This window comes from Apiospora aurea, assembly GCF_038362705.1.
Source record: "Apiospora aurea strain CBS 24483 chromosome Unknown utg000004l_segment0_segment0, whole genome shotgun sequence".
NCBI lineage: Eukaryota > Fungi > Ascomycota > Sordariomycetes > Amphisphaeriales > Apiosporaceae > Apiospora > Apiospora aurea.
This window is the reverse complement of record NW_027117391.1, coordinates 4,649,651-4,669,824: the sequence shown is the minus strand read 5'-3', so window position 1 is coordinate 4,669,824 and position 20,174 is coordinate 4,649,651. Positions and strand designations below refer to the sequence as shown.

General features: G+C 50.6%; 7 protein-coding genes across 7 annotated transcripts; 4 read left to right on the top strand and 3 right to left on the bottom strand.

Annotated features, from left to right (window-relative positions):
• Positions 1 to 540: 540 nt before the first annotated feature.
• On the bottom strand, positions 541 to 1,011 carry PG986_006194 (uncharacterized protein; the record flags this gene model as incomplete). The annotated part of the gene is made up of 1 exon (XM_066842416.1): positions 541 to 1,011. The coding sequence occupies one exon, from the start codon at positions 1,009 to 1,011 to the stop codon at positions 541 to 543; it is 471 nt and encodes a 156-aa protein (XP_066702278.1).
• Positions 1,012 to 7,637: 6,626 nt separating this feature from the next.
• On the bottom strand, positions 7,638 to 8,291 carry PG986_006193 (G-patch domain-containing protein; the record flags this gene model as incomplete). The annotated part of the gene is made up of 1 exon (XM_066842415.1): positions 7,638 to 8,291. The coding sequence occupies one exon, from the start codon at positions 8,289 to 8,291 to the stop codon at positions 7,638 to 7,640; it is 654 nt and encodes a 217-aa protein (XP_066702277.1).
• Positions 8,292 to 8,840: 549 nt separating this feature from the next.
• PG986_006192 (short chain dehydrogenase/reductase family Oxidoreductase) lies at positions 8,841 to 10,085 on the top strand (the record flags this gene model as incomplete). The annotated part of the gene is made up of 1 exon (XM_066842414.1): positions 8,841 to 10,085. The coding sequence occupies one exon, from the start codon at positions 8,841 to 8,843 to the stop codon at positions 10,083 to 10,085; it is 1,245 nt and encodes a 414-aa protein (XP_066702276.1).
• Positions 10,086 to 12,037: 1,952 nt separating this feature from the next.
• Positions 12,038 to 12,832, bottom strand: PG986_006191 (synaptobrevin; the record flags this gene model as incomplete). Its single annotated transcript, XM_066842413.1, has 2 exons — positions 12,038 to 12,716; positions 12,795 to 12,832. 2 exons carry the CDS (start codon positions 12,830 to 12,832, stop codon positions 12,038 to 12,040), a joined length of 717 nt encoding a protein of 238 aa, XP_066702275.1.
• A 710-nt stretch (positions 12,833 to 13,542) lies between these two features.
• Positions 13,543 to 15,867, top strand: PG986_006190 (ATP-dependent RNA helicase suv3- mitochondrial; the record flags this gene model as incomplete). The annotated part of the gene is made up of 1 exon (XM_066842412.1): positions 13,543 to 15,867. The coding sequence occupies one exon, from the start codon at positions 13,543 to 13,545 to the stop codon at positions 15,865 to 15,867; it is 2,325 nt and encodes a 774-aa protein (XP_066702274.1).
• Positions 15,868 to 16,593: 726 nt separating this feature from the next.
• On the top strand, positions 16,594 to 18,466 carry PG986_006189 (uncharacterized protein; the record flags this gene model as incomplete). The annotated part of the gene is made up of 4 exons (XM_066842411.1): positions 16,594 to 16,622; positions 16,680 to 17,484; positions 17,557 to 17,904; positions 17,966 to 18,466. Coding segments are annotated over 4 exons (1,683 nt in total), but the record flags the coding sequence as incomplete, so codon positions are not given.
• A 410-nt stretch (positions 18,467 to 18,876) lies between these two features.
• On the top strand, positions 18,877 to 19,594 carry PG986_006188 (uncharacterized protein; the record flags this gene model as incomplete). Its single annotated transcript, XM_066842410.1, has 3 exons — positions 18,877 to 18,934; positions 19,058 to 19,125; positions 19,196 to 19,594. The coding sequence occupies 3 exons, from the start codon at positions 18,877 to 18,879 to the stop codon at positions 19,592 to 19,594; spliced, it is 525 nt and encodes a 174-aa protein (XP_066702272.1).
• Positions 19,595 to 20,174: the final 580 nt, after the last annotated feature.

Here is a 20,174-nt window from a genome sequence, read left to right as displayed (position 1 = left end):
TCGGTAGGATGCTTTATATATGAAGGGGATGAGAGACGAAGATGTTCCGTTGGTAAGGCTACAACAAAACTCACGCTGTCACATGCCGGTATGACTGGCCCAAGTCAACATAGCTTATCCTGAGCCGGACTGAGGCTTAACCCAAAGGGTCGAATTGTTTACTTGAACCCACATCTCAGTGGACTTGTCTGTAGTATGTAGGTTCAAACGGTGGGTGGTAGCTCAGTGTTGGTATCTAGTAGTGGCCGTTCAACTCACGAAGGGAAAGCACAGTTTCCTGGCCACCATCTCGAAAAAGCGTGAGTAGAAAGCAGTATGGGGATCCAGGCAGAAGCGATGATGTTCAGACGGTGTTCATTGTTGTACAGATTATATTGGTAAATTATTATTCTTCCTTATAGCATATACAAGTTGATCCGTATGTACGAGAATGGTCATAGAGACGCCAAGGTCCTCCTACTTTTCCGGTGCCATTAGGTCGCCCAAGCAATCCCAAAGCTGCAATGCTCCGGAAAGCATATATTCCATCCATCCACGGCTTTACTGGATGCTGACAACGGCGCACGATCCGAATCCATCCTTGCCGGTGACGACCTGTCGGACTTGCATGACGCACTTGTTGCACTTGGTGGCGGGGACCTTGAAGCTGAGGACGTGGTTGCCACGGGGAAAGCTGTTGGGAACACCACCGTTCAGGCCGTCCATGTTCTTGACCATTTCGGCCTTGACGCTGAAGCTGGTACCCTTGCCGGTGGGGTCAAAGAAGACGCCGAAGGGGCCGGCGCCGTCGCCGTTGTCGACTGTCCAGGTGATCTCCTGGGTGGCGCCGGCCTTGAAGCTCGCGACGGCGTTGCCGCCAACGGTCACGCCCTGACCGCAGCTGTTGGCGGTGACGCGGATGTCCTGGAGGGGACCGCTGTTGGGGAGACCCGGAGGGGTGATGAGGCGGCCGTGGGCGCTGACGGAGGTGGCCAGGGCCAGGACGGAGAGGATGGCGGTGAAGGACTGCATCGTGTATATATGTATGTTGAAAGGTCTTAAAAACGGAGCACAGCTCTTAAAGAAAGACGATGTTGGAATTGTCTGGTGAAGAAGTGAATGTAAAGATTGGTTTGAGAAGCGAAAGACCGGACCGAGCTGGATTGTGTGGATGAGAAGCAGAATCAAAGTAAACAGCAAGGCCGTCTACTCAGGGCTTCTTATACCCAAGGAGTAGTAGGCGAAGAGCCTATGCTGCCTCCATTCAGGCGCGCAAAGCGACGACTTGCCAAGCATTTTCCGTTGGAGTCGACATGCAGGGTTGGAAGCTGTCACGATGTTCACCCTGGATGACATGGATGCCATATGCCAAGTCTGGATCTTCTGAAGTAGCTGAAACCCAGTCAGCAATCCTTTCGACGTATCAGAGAAGACCGTCACGGCCTTTGGCGTTACTCCTGGCATGCAGTAGTGCCTATAACCCCGATGCAGATCCCGACACCATAGCAAAATCGGGATCAATTACCGAGCTCTGTGGTCGGAGCGTAATGTTTTTACCAGGTGTCGAGTTGTTTGCAGGTCATTTCTTCACGTAGACAACCTTGTACCTGCATAGTCATCCCCAGCACCCAGGTGACCCATGAACTATGTGTGACCGAGGCTGGCAACCATGCGGCTCCAAGATACCTGCCTGCCTAGATACCTAGCCAGATAGGTTTCCACGGGAGATACCGACCTGGTTCTTACTCTTTCTTGCGTAGTACTGGGCGAGGTTGCTGTCATTTAGAACAAAAAATGCCTTCTTTTCCTTTTCTTCGGAGTTACGATGATCAACCCAGGTATTAGGTATACATACTTGGGATGATCATTGTGAATCCTGCCGACGATATGATCAGCAGAGTATTGATAAGATCGCGGATCAGTGATCAACCTACCGTTGCTTTGTTCGTCCATGATGGCCTCCCAAACGGCCGGAGCCGAGGAGTGGATTCTGCAGAACATGAGACGACCCACTATCTGTCTTTCCCGTCTCAAGTTGCCTCAGATCTCCGTGTTGTCTGGGATTACTCTTCTGGCAGGTTCCCGATCAAGGGACAGCCCGGCGGCTCGATGGCGGCTAATCTGCTATTCTGCGGCTTATGTCACGATAGAAAATAGGCATTTTTGCTTTGGGCCCAGGGGTTTCAAGATAGACGGGGAAATCCAGCAGGCTTGGTGTTTCATACTGGACAGAGCAAACCGTGTTCGATCCAGTCCGCGCTTTTCAAGTTGCCTGGTCGTGGTTCTCGACCAACTCTTTCTTTTTATACTGCTCGCCATCGAAACTTCCAATGTTTAAGTAGGTACATAGTTATGGTTCGGATATACGGATATCATAGATTTCTCACAAACCCGAATTCGTATCACAATTATGGCTCAAACGGATGGTCAGCGAATCGACAAAAAAATACAGGTTTCGAAGAGAGAATTTTATCTTGAAAATGAAGCGAGAAAGGGAAAAGATCGATAACTCGGTCGAACCATCGAATAATCGAAAACAAACTTTATTATTTAAATTTACGAGGTCGAATTAACCTAGCCGAATCTTTATCGAGGGGACGCAGCCAAGGCGTTACGGTATAGATGATCCGATAGATAATCCGATGGTTATTAATACCGGTCGCGCCGGACTCGCGCAGAGCTAACACCACCCGCGAAGCAACGTTACGGCGTATAACTAAGGACCTTAAACGCCTTAAACGCGTTCCAACAGCGAAAATAGCTCGAAAAGAGGTATTAAAGAAGGATTAAAGCATTTGGAAAAACTAATCGCTAATCTAGTAGCCCCCAACAGTAGGCGTAAAGAGATTTTCTAAGTAATTAGGGAACTTCGCACCGAAGCGACCGAATTACGACCGCACCTCGACGACGACGATAACGTATTAATAATCCGCGGGGAATTGCGAAAAATAATCGGAGAAGCTATCGCTTAAACTACGCAAAATCTTAAAACTATATAAACCAAGTTTTAGGCTTAAGTTATATCTACGCCGCGTAGCAGCGATCCTACTGCCTAATAACCGAAAATTATCGTCCCAGCCCGCCGAAACCGCGAGATAGTAATTAAAAGCGTAAATTAATTTAACGACATCCAAAAAAGAGGCCAGCAAATATCGTATAAAGCGTTAATACGGCAATCGAGTATAGCGAGGCTATCGCAGCGAAAAAACTACCTAGCGGCGATATCGTTCTTACTTTTAAAGACGAGGCGAAGAAATATACAGAAAATAATGGATAGGTTTTAAACGCCTTCGGGACTAACGCGCAGCTTACTTATAAAGAACTCGCAGTTATCGCGAAAAGGGTCCTAGTAAAAAAGCTACGGGATACCCACGACGAAACCGCGTTACTACGTAGCTTACTCGTAAATAAATACAACCCGAGAGAAATCTCGAAATATAAGCGTAGCCTGCCAAAAAATCCCGAAGCACGCTACGCCTCCCTTATTCTACATACGAGCTCCGTCTAAGCTGCGAAAGACTTGTGCGATAACGGCTTAATATAGGATTCCGAGATTTTCGACTACGAACCGTATAACGCCAGCCTCCGCATTTAATAATGCTACCGTTGTTACGGCTACGGCCACGTAGCTAAGTATTATCGGAAACAGTAGCGATATAGCTACTACTCTATAATAACATACCCTAAAAGAGACTAAAAATGCCCCCAGAGAGGACCACGAGGCAGGAAACGTTGTGTTAATTGCGGCAGGGAACACACGGCGTGGAATCGCGGCTGCCCCGTAGCGATCCAGCAGAGAAAACGCGTAAGAGAAGTTTATACCCACCGGCCTCGCCAGTTCGAAATCCGTAGCACCGGCGACAGCTCGGTAGGGACAAAACGTTTATCACTACCGACAACGCTCCCTACCAGCGATAGAAAAGGGTATACAGTAATCTCGCGGAAAAGAAGCCGCCCGCGATTCGATTCGACAGCGAGCAACTAAGACAAAAAGACACGCTCGTAAAGCCGGCGCGGTACCGTTGCTCCCTTATTAGCGTAGGATATTATTATAGTCTTATAATTATGAGTTTACGAATAATATATTGGAACGTCGCAGCATTAAAAGTAATAACGGCACTTATTTTAATTAACTAAAAAGAGTACGATATATTAGCACTATAAAAAATATAAACGAACCCCCGTACGTAAACCGCGTACTGCTTAGAAACAGCTAGGTATTAAGTAATCTACGGCGAAGGCCGAGCGGCTATTTATATATATAAACGCCTCGATATCGCTAAGCTAGAAACTAAGGCAGGCCCCGATTAAGCTGCCGTTACGATATCGAAAAGAAAAAGTGGCCGCTTTACTGTATAGTCTATATATTCGCTAATTTAAGAAACTTCTCGATAGCGGAGCCCCCTAAGCAACCTCGATACGACCTTATACCCCGGGCGATACTTGCTCGTCGAAAACTTTAATACATATTATCCGCTTTAGAACGTGCATGGCAGGAAATCGTACGGAGTAAACAACCTTCTTGCCTTTACGGATTAATGGAACTTAGAGCTAGCCACGCTATATAGAGAAATTACGAGACGACGCTACGAATAAAGAGATTCCACGTTAAACCTAGCCTGGGTAATACGAGGAACGACAATTTTATATAAAGGAAACCCTAGCTTAAAAGGTTTTAACTATAGGGTACAGGTCGTCCGCGTCGAACTAGAAGCTAACTCGCTACGAGGTAGTAAAACGAAAGCAGAGGGATAGAACTGAACGATATTAAATAAAGGGCTAGCACGGGCGGAAACCGGAGCACGTTTAACCGATATCGCCGAGCTAATAAGCCCGGAAAAGCTAAATTAAACTATCGATAACCTTATAAGCGACCTACGAAAGATTACCGATATAATAGCCCTAAAAAAGACCCCCTATACTGGTAAAGGTACGCCCTAGTAATTACCGGAAGTCTAAAAAGTGTAAACTATAACGAAATAACGATACCGAGCCTATTTCGCGGTACCCTCGCAATATACTTAGAACTAATACACCGAATCGAAAACGGACCTAGAGAGAATCGTTTAAATAGCGAAAACGAAAAGCTGGCGCTACGCAATCGCCGCTACCTCCTACGATTTTAAGACACTTTGGTCGCTCAAACGATGGGCCCGACTACGGAGCTGGACGTTACCACAGACAGCGGGAATCCTAGAATTACGACGTAGCGAAGGAGCTGTTAACGAGGCGCGAAGCCACGACGAGAAAGCTACGTTTTTTTCGGAGAGGTTCTTCTTTAACCTAGAAGTCGACCTTACGGACTTAAATACCGTACCGAACCACGCCCCTAACTTTACCCCTATCAAGGCAGAGGTAACGGCTAAGGAAATAAGAAATATTATTAAGTAAACGGGACCCTGGAAAGCTCCAGGGGAAAACCTTTTACCTCCTGGTTTCCTTAAAGCGTATAGGGAACCCCTTTTCCAGACATTAGCCGGCTTGGCGACAACGAGCTTCCGGCTTACCTATTTCCCCAAACGTTTCCGTACGGCAAAGGTTATCGTAATCCCAAAGCTAAATAAAACAGTAACCGAAAAATAGACACCTAATGAATAGAGACTTATTTTATTACTTAGTACGGTCGGGAAAGTAATAGAGACAGCTATAAACCGGCGAATTACCGGAATAGCCGAGGAGTATTCGCTTTTACTTAAAAGCTAGATAAGGAACCGGACGCAGCGGTTTATCGAGCTGGCTATTCGACTAGTTATCGACGTCGTCCGTACAACGTAGCAATAAAAAAGGCGTCGCTTTCCTTTTCCAGCTCGATATTAAAAGCGTTTTCGATATAGTTAACCATAAAAAACTAATTATTATACTCCGCGAAAAGGGACTACCGGATTAGGTCTACCGATAGGTCGAGAGCTTTATTACGGATAGATCGGTCCACCTTTATTTCGACGGCAAGTCGTCAAGGAGGATCCAGTTCCGCGTTGGTGTTTCGCAAAGCTCCCCGTTATTACCGATCCTCTTTATTTTTTATATCGCTACACTATACGAGGAACTAAAAACGTACGAGCAGTTTATTATCGTCGGATTCGCGGATAATACGAATCTTATTACCGTAAAGCCAGACCACGTTACGAATTACCGAAACTTAAAAAAAGCCTGGGAAACTTATAACCGCTAAGCACGCACGAAAGGGATAAAGTTCGAACCTAAAAAAAGCGAGCTTATCTATTTTATTAAAGCGCGAAAAGCTTATACGCTATAGGTACGCCTCGGAAACGCTACTATAACGCCGGTAACCTCTGCGAAATTCCTCGGCGTTTAGCTTTATCGGAAGTTATAATAAAAGGACTATATTTTAAAAATTAAAGCGAAAATAGTAACTTAGATATTAACTCTTACTAGGCTCGCAGTGTTAACTTGGGGATATTCGGTACAAAGAGTAAAAAAGCTTTATACGAAAATAATACGTAGCGTATTCGCGTACGAAACGTCGGCTTAGTATAAAATGGGCGATATCGAAAAAAGGCCAGCCCTTAACCTTATAATAATCCAAAACTCCTATCTCCGGACCGTAACAGGGGCATATAAAGCGACCCCTTAATGCTATTTAGAGACTAAAGCGGCAGTTCCCCCCCCTTAACCTCTATCTAAATGCGAAGGCAGCTAGTTTCGAAATACGCACGGAGACTACCGGGAAGCTACAACTTCTACGCGGCGCCTATATAAAAGCGGCAGAGATTATTAATAAAAAACGTAGCGTAAGGAAAAAAAGATAAAAGAAACCCTAAAGGGCTACTAGCGAAGCCCCCACGACTCTATGGCTAAGCGACGCTTAATTAACGTTAACTAGATAATAGCTAAATAATTAAACGGTCGAATAAGCGCTTAAAAAGAAATGGGAATAAAGATAGTTCTATACCGTTACTCCGACGCGAGGCCGCCGTAAACTAGCTGCAAAGTCGCCGCTAAACTAAGGAGCGTACCGTCGTTACGACGATATGCTTAAACACGAAGCATCGGTTTTAATATAAGCACGCACTAAAAAAATAGGGCTTAAGTCGTTCCTATTTACTTATCGGGTTCCAGACGTCCCGACGCCGCTATGTAACTGCGGTAAAGGACGGGAGACAACCGAACACTTAATCCTATACTGTAAAAACTTCGAGGGAAGACAAGAGCAGCTAATAAAACAATTAGCACCTAGTCCGCTACGAACTCGTCGCGATCTAACGGCGCTTACTGTAAAAAAAGATACGGCGAAAGTTATCGCAAAATAGCTTCTACAGACCGGTCGACTACCGCTGTATAAGTTAGCAATAGAGATTGGGGGACCACCCGAACCTGGATAATCTCTCTTTAAGCCCTAAAACAAGGGTCACTAGGCTGGTGGGTGAGAACCAGCATAGTAACGTCGAGCACGTGAGGTAGATTTTACGATATTGGCAGCGTGTATTTTTAATCCAGCTTCGGCACGGTTTATTACACGAGGAACTAGGTAAATATACCGAAGGCCTTCGGCGTACGGCGTACTATTAATAATAATAATAATAATAATTTTATCTTGAGCGCGAAATGTGTATATCTCACACTTAAATTTCACATTTCCTATCGGGTATCATGCTTCCAGTTTTGCTCTAACGCCATTGCGCTGAAGAACGCCGGTTTCAGCCGAGATACTTCTCAATATCTGGGTTACCGTAGAACTGTCGTTGCAGCTTCTCCCTTCGCTTCTTGTCTTCGGCGACCTTCTTGCGAACTTTGGCAGCATCCAGATTTTGAGGTTTCTCCTTCTTCCACTTTTCCAGATCCTTGGGCACTTGCACACCGATGCCCAGCGTATCTTCTTTTTGCTTCGCTTTGATCGGGTATTGCACGCCTTGCTGTGCAACACCGAGTCCCTTCCTCGCATCAGGATCCCACCCCTGTGACTGGAGAACAGCCAAACCCATGCGTGACCTGTCGAGAGCTGAAGGGGGGTGCGAGTGCTCCAAATAGACTTGGTGTGCTATCGATGTCTCGTGGCTGGCAGTTGCGCCTCCATCGACCGGCAACTGACACAGCTCACATATCCTGTGTGATGCTGGGCTCTCAGGAGGGGCAGAGGCCGTGTCCCGAGGCGGCATGACTATGTTCAGGTAAATGTCTTCTATGGACTTTGCAGGTGTGCTGGTCGCCCTGTTCTGTTCCGTGGATGCGGTTTCTTCAGCTGATGCCGGAACAAATTGGATGAGCTTGCGCCTGAGTCCTGCACTAAAAGGCTTCTTGTGCTCAAGAGGGATATCATCCTCGCCGTCATCGGTATCCCTGAGAGGAGCCATTTGAATCGTTCACCCTGGACGGGTGTGCTTTTCCTGGACTCTACCGACCTTGCGCTTGTCGCCTCAACCCGCTGGGCAGCCCGTGAAATATCTTGGCAACCACGCGGGAGACGATGCAGCAGATGAAATCCGGGTATAGTGGTAAGTTGAGTTGTAGCAGCGGAGTCACGATAAGTTGCAGGCAACAAGCCGAAGCCTGGATGTTGAGTTGGACCTTTTATGTAAGTAAGTGAGTAATTGATAGAAGTGTCTCAGCTCTCTATGTACGTAGTAAGGCACTGGAGAAGCCTATTGTTAGCGTGCTGCAGCTGACGCCACATCCGATGAGCTAGTGTGGGCCCCCCTGCAGCTGTCTAGAACCTACCACTACCTGTTTGTTAGCTTCTGGCCTTATGAGATTGCCAGATATCAACAATTTCTTACTAGCGACGACAACAATTACATTCGCTCCTTTCGCCCATCGACCAACTGAAACCCTGTTCTTGAGATGGCACGGTAATACAATACTTTTTACCTCAATCACCTTTCTACTAGCGAGCTGCCGTCGCAATGCTTGAGCTTCTCGGGTATCTTTTCCACGATGGCTACCCAGCCTGGTTACCAGACCCATGGTTGCTGCTCACGGTCATAGTGGTCGCACTGGTCATATACTTGATCAAAACGTATAGCAATGGCGTGTCGAACCCAATCGAAGGCAAGATGCACGGGAAAGTCGTCATGATTACCGGCGGAACATCTGGAATAGGTGCCGCGGTAACGAGAGGGCTGGCCGAACGAGGCGCTCAGATTGTCCTTCTCACCCGCCTTCCGCCCTCCGACACTTTCCTGGCCGACTACATCGGCGAGCTGCGCAAAAAGACCGGCAACGCCATGATCTACGCCGAGCAAGTCGACCTGACCGACCTCTACAGCGTCCGAAAATTCGCCACGAAATGGGTCGACAACGCGCCGCCTCGCCGCCTGGACCAGATCATACTTTGCGCCGCGACGCTGACACCCCCGGGCTGCAAGCGGAAGGAGTCGGAACAAGGCATTGAGGAGACATGGATGGTCAACTACGTCGCCAACTTCCACCTGCTGGGCATTCTCAGTCCTGCCCTGCGCGCGCAACCCATCGACCGCGACGTCCGCGTCATCATACCTACTTGCGCCTCCTATATCTCATCGCCCTTCCTCGGCGAGGAGCTCGACGAAAAGAAGTGGACGCCGGGCAAAGCGTATGCGCGCAGCAAGCTGGCGCTTATGGTATTTGGGCAGTCCTACCAGAAGCATCTGGACGCCTACAAGCGCCCGGATGGTGTCCCCATGAATGCCCGAGTGACCTTCGTGGACCCTGGTCTCTCCCGGTCGCCGGGCTTCCTGCGATGGGTCACGCGAGGAACCTTCTGGGGTCTCGCGCTTTTCATGGCCACGTACCCCCTGCACTGGTTGTTGATAAAGGATTCCGAGAGGGGCGCCCAAGCCATCCTCTACGCTGCCATGGAGCCCAGTCTTGGTCGTGGCTACGGCGGCAAGCTGATCAAGGAATGCATGGAAGTCGATTTCGCAAGGAAAGACGTCAAGGATGAGGCCGTTGCTAAGAAGCTATGGGAGTCGACCGACAAGCTGATTGAGAAGACTGAAGCGGAAATGGCGGCCGTGAGAGTCCTGCAAAAGAAACAGAAAGAAATGGAGGAAGAGGAGAGGCAAAAGGCCGAGAAGGTCGAGGAGATCGAGGCTTTGGTCGGGTCGATCAAGAAGGGCCAAGAGGCCGCAAAGGCCAAGTCTAGAAGGAGAAACAAGAAGGCAACTTGAGCCTAGATATTTTCTCGCATTATTACGGTTCTGGAAGCATTTTAATGATATCCCCAAAGTTTCGCCGTCAGCATTGGACGGAGCAGATCGTGTTAGAATTAGATGATAGAGACAGCTTAACTGCGACGATGGATTGCTAGGTCGGTCTATGCAACCAAATGCTGGGGCAGCGTACTACCTATCAAGAGCCAGGCAATTCTCTCGAGGATACGGCGGTAAACCTGAGCCCGAGAGCCCGGGAGCATAAAGGACGGCCCCTGTGCGGGTGTTACCTGCCATACCACGCCTATAAGAAGACGGCTGCGGCCGGAAAGGGGCTGGGAATTGCCTTGGAGAGGCCTAATCAAGTCTAAGAGACACGTCTTTGCGGGGAAGTGGATTCATCAAGACAAATCCGGCAAGGACAGCAGCTGGTCATGACGAGCTTGTCTTGGAGGTATCTGCAAATCTCAAAAGTAAAAACACATATTGCACTACAATCAAAACGTTTCCCTTTTTGTGATTCCGTAAGCCTTCCTGAACTCTTGTTTACCTTAGAACCTTTCTCGGGGACCGGTCCAAAAATGCAACTCAGGCGTTCGGCGTCCCAAACGTTCGGCAGCGCCCACCCAGCCCTCCACACGACGGTGCCGCCAACGGCGACACGTGAAGGTGACGAAAAGCGCCGCGAGATCTGGCGGGGTCTGGGGTTAGGCGTAAACGATCGCCGAAACAGCAGCAACAATAACAGCACCAATATCGCGGGAGGGAGTGGATTGTCATTGCATACCTCTTCAACATCAACGACCCCCGCGGACCTTCAATTGCGACTCCAACAGCAACTTCAACGACTCAAGCAACATACCGCGGCTCATAATAACCAGTCGTCGGTGAGAAACCAGGGAGAGCAACAGCGGCTTGTAAGAACCGCGTATTAGATCCTCTTTAGAGACCAATTGCGGCTAACACTTCCCTATTATAGCAGTAACAGCTCTCGTGGGAACACAAGTTCGCAGTCCTCACTTCATCAGCCTGTGGAAGGAGCGTCTGCCTGCACCACTGTTCCGCAATTCGGAGTACGAAACAAAAGCTGAACCCTCCTTTATCAACCCGGCTTGGGGACAAATTGAGCAAAGCCGGTCTGCTGAGCTCATCAAATCCATGACAGCCTCGGAAATCCACCATCATCAGCATCGTTACCAGCAATAACAAGACTACGAACATCCTTTCCTACGGACCATCGCTTAATTTCAACGCTGAACATAGGCATGCAGTCGCTGCACTCTGCCACTTACACCTCATTCCCCATGCCTTCTTTAACCCCCCTTCCAGCATCACCGTCTTTCGCAACTCAGCAGCAGCAAAGTGCCATGGCGCCGCCGATACCAGGACCATTACGCGACGTCTCTTCGGTACATCCCGTGTTTTTGTCGGGAAGATTACGGCGTGTGCCGTTCACCTTCGATGTCGCTTGCACAAACCCGGTAGCTTTAGGGTACGCTGTGCCCGAGGTACAGAGAATGGCAGGCGCGCGGCTGTGATTGAGGCACTTTACGGTGATCCTGAGTTTGAGTACCTAGGCAAAGTAAATCAACGGGGTGACTCTTAGGGAAGATGTATAATTTACTGGCGTCTTTATGACTCTGCTTGAACCTTGAAGATGCCAGCTATCCCAGTGCTCTCAAATAATATGGAGCTGTTGTTTCTTGACTCACTTGCACGATGCAATGAAGATGTCTCGGTTCTGTTGTAACGATGGTTCGATTGCAGTGCTCAAGCCTCAGAAGCAAAGGGGGAATAAGTATACTATGTACAACAAATAATACATGCGAAAACCTGACACTTGCCTTGCCCATCTCATTTGAAAACCACCCGATGCTATCTGGTAAGGACCGAGGTAAAATAAACCGTTGTTGTTATTGTTGTTGCTCCTGAAACGCATAAGCTTCCCAATCACGCAAAAGAAAAGTCCCTTAACTCGCAGCGTTCTTCACGGCAATGACGATAGCCGCGATGATCAACACAACGACCAATGTCAAGAGCGCCATCAGCTTGACATTCTTCCACCACATCTGCCTCTTCAGACCGCGGCTCCGCACCCGGAACTCGCGCGCACTGCCACCCAAGCGGTCCGTCTTGTCGACCAGGAGGTCGATCCGCTCGCCGCGCTCCAGCAGGCCCTCGATGTTCTTGGTCATGATGCCGCGGACGTCGTCGATTTCGCGCTGGACGTTGGTGATGGCGTCCTCGCGGCCGCCCGAGGTGGTGCCGAAGTCGACCATGAGCTTGCGGAGCTCGCCGTTGAAGGAGCCGGCGCCGTAGTTGGGCATGTCGGCGAAGTCGGTGTCGGCGCCGTCGAACTCCTCGAAGAAGCGCTTGCGGATCTCGAACAGGTAGCCGAAGGGCACGCGGCGGCCGAGCGACGAGTCGGCGATGACGAGGAAGGTCAGGCCGCCCGCCGAGGGGTTACCGGCGTGCTCCGAGGGCGCCTCGGACATGTAGTGGATGTGGTTGTTGCCATGGGTGTAGGTCAGCTTCTGCGGCGTGTCGTGGGTGATTTTCGGCAGGATCAGCGAGGCCAGCGATGACGTCTGGGAGGAGGCTGACGTGGTGCATTCTGAGAGGATGGTCGAGGTATGTGCGATGCAGGAACTTTACCGAGTGCGCGACGTTAGTTGCGAGTCTTCTACGGATTGCGGTGGGGATGGGGATGCTTGTGGTCGCACGTACTAGAGTAGAGGCGTCTTTGGGGTTGATGAGGAAGCCATCGTGACAATGTTGTGGCTCAAGACCTTTTGGTTTCAACGTTGGGCCAGTTGGATTGATGATGTCTTAGGATCTGGTATCCAAAGGGTGGTCAAAGGCGAACAGCGTACTGGCAGGAATGGGATAGGGAGGCAGAGGCCGTTGTTGTCTATTCCTTAAATGATGTATCGAGAATCCGGGGTAAGGTAAGGGTGTGGGAATCGGATCGTCTAGTGGATTGTTCAATGGGAGCCCGCATAACATCAATGATGTGGACGACGGGCAGAAGCGACGGGTTCTGCGACGGGTTCTGCGACGGAGGCTGGCCATGCTGACCACGGGCGAGACGGCGAGTCGCACCTGCAGCATGACGACGTGCGCACTGGCCTTCTAACAGTGGTGTTACGGGCTGTACGACAGCGATGTTTACCGTACCTAGCCTTACTTTAGGTACTGCTGATGCTCTAACGGGCGCTAGGCATCCATTGCAGGCGATCCATGATCCATTCACCCCTGTCCCTTGCCCGGCTTGCCTTGTGTCGCCCTATCGATAACAAAAAAATCTTAGGTAGAATTGCCCTCACAAGCGCCTGGCAGGGTCGCGAATCGCAAAAGTCGATGAACGCGATAAGTGGCGTAAGTGGGACTTTCTAGACAACTCCTCCGATTCCTCGGACAACGCCTGGCAGTTCCAAGCGTCTTAACATGGTTCCTTACATGCCAATTCTCTGCCATGCTCTCAATACGCAGAGTTGGTCTGGCTAGGTCAAGCTGTATCCTCCGAGCCACCTACAGCCATGGCTTCTCGACGTCCATCCCACGATCGAGGGACACCCCGCCCTCGGCGCATATCAACATAACCAAGTATTCCAGCGATAGGGGAGGCTCTATACGGGATACGATCAAGAGCCAGACGAGTGGCACATCGAGCAACAGTCTTCGGACGCATGCCATCTTCCGAAGGCTAGCAACCAGCAAGTACGATGAGCTCATGCAGCGGGACTTTGGTTGGAAAAACAAGAAAGATGAATTTGCCGCCCTAGGAATCACCACCGAATCCGAGCTCCAGAACAACGTCGACTCCTTCCGGAATCTGATTCACAAGGCTTGCGACCTGGCGAGTCGGAGAAATGCCATTAGCAAGACGACCAACCCTCTCTTCTACGCCCTCCGCCATGCTTTCATCGAGGGGGATGTTCCCCAGCTCACCAAGGAGCTGCGATACTCCTTCCAAAACTTCTTGATGCGCTCGCGCTTTTCCAGGAGCATCGCGGCCACGCACAGAAAGATCGCCGACTTCCGTTTCCCATACGAATGGTTCCCTGCCACGAGGGCTATGAAGAGGACAATACATCTACATGTCGGGCCCACAAACTCCGGGAAAACATACCATGCTCTGAAATCTCTAGAGAACGCAAAGACGGGCATATACGCCGGGCCCTTGCGACTGCTAGCCCACGAAGTCTACTCACGTTTCACCGCCAAAGGCAAACCCTGTGCGTTGATCACAGGAGAGGAGCAGCGCATACCCGAAAATGAGGATAACTACTTCCGTAGTTGCACGGTGGAGATGACGCCTCTAAATCATAGAGTCGACGTCGCCGTCATCGATGAGATTCAAATGATTGGCGACAACGAGAGAGGCTGGGCCTGGACCCAGGCTTTCCTTGGCGTACAGGCGACCGAGGTCCATCTCTGCGGCGAGGAACGTGTCGTCGAATTAATCAAATCCTTGTGTGACACCATAGGTGATGATTGCGTCGTCCATCGCTACAAACGTTTGAGCCCTTTGAAAACGATGAGCGAAAGTCTGGATAACAACCTTAAGAATTTGCAAAAAGGGGATGCCATTGTCTCCTTTTCCCGTGTTGGTCTCCACGCCCTCAAGCAGGCTGTTGAAAAGGCGACAAACCGTCGTTGCGCTATAGTATACGGTTCCTTGCCTCCAGAGACACGCGCACAACAAGCTGCTTTATTCAACGATCCCGACAATGACTACGACTTTCTCGTGGCAAGCGACGCCATCGGAATGGGCTTGAACCTGGAAATCAAGCGTGTGATCTTTGAGCAAACGCATAAGCGTGACAAAAACGGATATCGTGCAATGAGCACATCTGAAATCAAGCAGATCGGTGGCCGGGCAGGGCGGTTCAGAACCGCTTCGCAAGCGATGAAGACCGATAGCAAAGACGGCTCTGTTGTCGAGCCTGCAGTGCCACCAAAGCCCAGCAACGGTTCAATGGGCCTTGTAACAAGCTTGGACGCCGCCGATTTGAGTCTTGTTCAAGAATCTTTCAACCGGGAACCTGAGCCACTCGAGACTGCCGGAATACAGATACCACCGTCTGTACTTGAACGTTTCTCATCTTACTTCCCCCCGACCACCGCTTTCAGCTACATCCTCCTGCGCCTTCGTGATATCGCAGGGGTATCACATCGTTTCCATATGTGCGGCTTGGGGGAAATGGTTGAAATTGCTGATCTGATCCAGCCCTACCCCATGTCGGTCTATGACCGTTGTGTTTTCCTCAATGCCCCCGTCGCTCTGAGGGAAAGGTCTGGCCCAGAGGTTTTGCAGGCCATGGCAAGATGCGTCTCTAATATGGCGGGGGGACATGTGCTAGACATCCCTGAGCTTGACCTAGAGCTTCTAGAACTCCAGAAAGAAACCTATTCGGATGGACCGGCCGCATACCTCAGCCGCCTGGAGTCACTTCATAAGGCTATCACGCTTTACCTTTGGTTGAGCTATCGATACTCGGGTGTCTTCCGCAGCCAAAATCTCGCCTTTCATATCAAGGCAATGGTAGAAGAGAGGATCGATAGCCAGCTGGCGGAAGTTGTCTATACACAAGAGTCGCGCCGCGCGATAAGATCGAAGGTTCGCCAGCGTCTCGCGACTCGCGACCGCAAGATGAACCAAATTCTTGGGGACGCTGGGAAAGAAAAGATCCAGCACGAGACCGTAGGCGACTGGGACGAAGAAGGCCACCAGGAACCTCTCTTTGAAGATCCTGCAGAAATAGAGACCATCAAGGGCCTACGAAAGTCGACATGACAGATGTTGATACAGTGTCCCTAAGACACGGTTAAAGAAAGCCATGTAAGATAAACATGCATTGCATATACGGTGTTCATGACATTTATCAGCAGCAATGTAGCATACTCAGCTTTATAGATATACTTTTACAGTGTCCAATCCCTCCTTATCCAGCACCTAATACAAATAGGCAAAAGTTCCTCGGGAAGTCTTCGTTCTAGCGTCATATTCGATACTAATCAGCTGGGGAAAGCACCACCGTTTGGTGGTGTGCTCTTGCCTTTGATGCCGATCCTGATCCCTCGACTGTGCAATTGTCACGGCTCGACCTTTCCTCCCTAACACAACAACGCTTAGTATTCATGGCCCTTACAGCAATGCATCAAACGGATGTGTCCATAATCTTACTCAACTCCAACGATTTGCTTCCACTCCATTCACCTTTGAGCATACACCATTACCTTGCATACTTCCTTACCTCCTACGGGTCCTCCTACATATCATGATCGGCTGCTTTTTGCCGTTTTGAATGGCAAATGGCGCCTTGGTTTCACTTGCTGCCAAACACTTGCACATCCTGCCTGCATATTGCACGAAATCCTACATCATCCAATGCCTATGACTTCAATGCTGCCTTTGTTCCCGGCCGATCAGAGAAATCTAAATACAAGGCACACATAACGCAACCTTCCACTACACATCACCTGCGACCCAGCTGCCTCCTACCGGACCGGCCTGACGAACATGGAATCGCAAGATCGTATCAGTCCGAAGTCATGCCCGTTTCCGAGTGACGAAGAGCTCACAGGCCGATAGCGGCGGTCCCTCAGGCGAAGCATCTCCGCTATGGACGGGCCAATGAGCAGACTGCCTTCCTCTGTCACCTCGATCACAAATCCCGCCACGAGCTCTCCTACTCCCGGTTTCATACGGCCACTTCCTGCAACATGGAGCTTGAGGGATCTGCATCTCTCGACATCGTTCGGTTCGCCATTACACAGTCCATCAACCCCTTCTTTCGGAGTCGACCCGCCCCGACCGCCCAAGGAAGGGTACGAATGGGTATGGTTTCCTGGTGGCTACTGGGCAGAACGTGAGCGTGTGGACACAACTCGTCACAGCAGCCACAGCACCAGGCACTTCAAATGGAGGAAGAAGTCAGGCAGAAACAGCTCGAGCCGGGAAACTGGGGAGACTGATTCCACATTCCACAGCAGTCCCAAAGTCCTGGAAACTGCGATTGAAAGTGCAAGCAAGGCCCCTCTCGCAAGTCCCTGGCTGTCCGAGGAGGCCCATGTTGCATCTCTGCAGCGGCCAGAACTTGGAAGTCGCGAACAAAACGATCCTAGCCCAAAGTCGTTTCCCTGGGCAAAGCCTACCGCGTTAACAAGCGATTCTTCATCAGCAGCCCACTCGCTCCCTCCGTTGACTCCCGCCTCGGACATTGAGAGCCCTCAGCAAGCGCCCCATGGCAGTGGGAGTGGGAGCGAGGCTATAACGGCGAGACCTACACCGCCCAGTGTCCGGGTCAGATCTCCTCTGAGATCTCCCCTAAGGTCTCCTCTCAAGATCTTCAAATCGCCCCAATTCAAGCCAAGGAAATCTTGGATGGAATTTCTTCCCAGGCCGGGTCAGGTACGAGGTTTTACGACACGTCTCTGTAACCCTCTTCGTTCTAAAACCTCATTTGCTGACACTCTGCTACAGAAGTCGGCGAGCAAAAAGGAGTCGAGGAACAATGATGAGTATACTCAGACCACCCTTGAGGGCGCCAAACAGCGCTTAGCACATCCTGGGACTCATACCAGCCCCCTTTCCCGCATCTCCACGCTACTTCGCGAGGAGAATAACAAGAGCCCTAACAGTAGGGCGCGGCAGCGGAAGCTCTTCGGAAAGAGTCCTTGGCATCGTAAAGCCTCGGCTGGGTCCGATGCAAGTGCTACTAGCTCTATTCTAGAACTAGTGAGGGGTCACACACCACAAAGCACTCCCGTCTCAGAAACAGCACCATATGTTGAAAGCGCGAAGGAGTATTGCGAGGAATTCCCTGGTGGCGTGAGCACCCCCCCTGATGTTCCAACCAAGGTGAGTATCTAACAAAGGCGAGAACGTATAGGAAGCGACACGGGTTGATACGCCTCATCTCCGCGAAAGCACCGACGAGCGCCCAGGCCGGTCCTTCTTCTTCGACATCGGCCAGCATCCATCTCCAGAAAAGCATCCGAGCTCGCCGCTGCGCCACCAGCAAGAGCCCTCTGCTTCACGAAAACCATCGACTCACAGAGCTACTGAGCCTAGCAATCAGAAGGGCGGGAAGACTCATCACCATGGAGAATCCAAAAATTCTTCCAAGGAGTGGTGGGAGGTCCCCATCTCGGTGCCTCGCTGGGAGGACATGCGAGCCGACCAGACCTTCGAATTCGACTTGCCCGAGCACTTGCCGAACAGTCCCATGTGTCCCGCGAACAAGAAACACAAGTCGGATGGAACAGGAGTTTGCGTTTACCACGGGCGTAGAAAAAGAGTACACCCCTTGTTTGGGGTGAAATGGTGGTCGGCCAGGGGCCAGACCAAGCTTAGGAAGCGAGAAAGATGGATAGGGAGTCTGAAGGTTAAGAGGTACTTGGAGTTTAGAAGTATATGTCTACTGAATATGACTTTTAACGAGAAACACCCGTGCTGCGAGTCATGAGAAAGCGTGGCGTTGAACAGCAAGTCATGCAGTAGTCTTCCGAATTGCTTACATAATAGTCCATGATTACCCCGGGGGTACGAATGACCTGCCGTAGTCTCATGGAGTCTCATGTCGGCCCCGCCACTAGCGCTCATCATCGCACGAGCCCCACGGGTCATTGGATTGGTCAAGTTCCAGGCAACGCAATCCAGAGGTCTCCAACGCTTCGACTAATCTCATGTTCATCCCCCAATCGCATACATACCAAACTACATCGCCGCACTATTGGTGATCGCAAACTCGCTTTCTTTACGCACTTCGTTGGAGAAATTACCAGAGAAACATCTACCGCCATGTGTTCATCTGATTGCTTTCTCGCCGTCCTGGCCATTCTCTTCCCACCACTCGCAGGTACGTCATCTTGCCCCCCACCATCGCGGCATTCGGCTGCCTGGGGATCGGCGGTGGCTCTACATCGTCGCCCAAGCAGCGCGCAACGACAATCACAAATCTTTTCTTGCTAACGTTTTCCAGTCTGGGTGAAGCGCGGGCTCTGCTCCGCTGACTCTTTTATCAACATCCTGCTTTGCATGCTCGGTGTCGTACGTCCACACGACTACTCTCTTCCGATTGCTCTTTGCAGGCGACATCACTAACTCTTGTCCTGAACAGATCCCCGGCCTGCTACACGCCTGGTACATCATCGCCAAGTTCCCCGAAGAGTTGTACGACTATCAACGCGTGCCCCAGGACGCCGAAGGCGGCCGCGTGACCTACGTCTTCGTCCAGGGCAACGGCGGGCCCCAGCAGCAGCAGCAGCAGCAGCAGCGCCGACAACCGCAGAGCGTCCAGCCCAAGCCCCAGGACCAGGGCGTGATGAACTACGGCGCGACGAATCAGAGCGGCGGCGCTGCGCAGGGGGCTCCTCGTCCGCGGCGGCTGGTAGCAGCTCGGCTGGAAACAATGCGCCGCCTACGTATGCGGAAGCTGTCAAGGGCGACAACAAGATCCAGACCCAGGACTAAGGAGAACTGGCCCCCGCCCCTGCAAATGGAGAAGGTGCGGTTATAAGGCGAATATCACCCTGTCGTTGGCCATTAGAGGTGTCTTGAAGGAAGTAATGCGCCCGATCGGAAGACTTGGAGTTTATTACATGAGCTGGGACTGTGTTCTCATGCGTTGTGTTTGTATCGTTGTATGAATTGCGGAAACGAGTCGTACTGTTTTATTCGTTACATGGGAAGGCCCTGGTTGCGACTTTGTCCCCCTTCCAGAGCGCGTCTGTATTGCTTATGTTATAAGTTAAGCTCCCTGGCAACTCCTCTGTTACTTATATATCAATGATAGTACATAAAACATTACCCCAAATGTCACAAAGGAGCCCATCCACATTACATTACTTGTGGCACTCTACAGGCCCCCCAACCGCTGGAGCTGAGCTCTTATACACAAAAGAGTGTCCCTCGGGTTCCAATCATTTTCTCCACTATGTCGATTTTGCCATGATGTTGGCTGCCTCCGAGTTCAGGGATGGCAGATTCCTCCCCACCTTTGGTAGACTTACCGAGTGGTTACTTCAAGGGGGAAGCCACATACATCTGCCCTCATTCCATGTCCATGGTGCCTGTGTCTGGCAGTTGGACCTGTAATT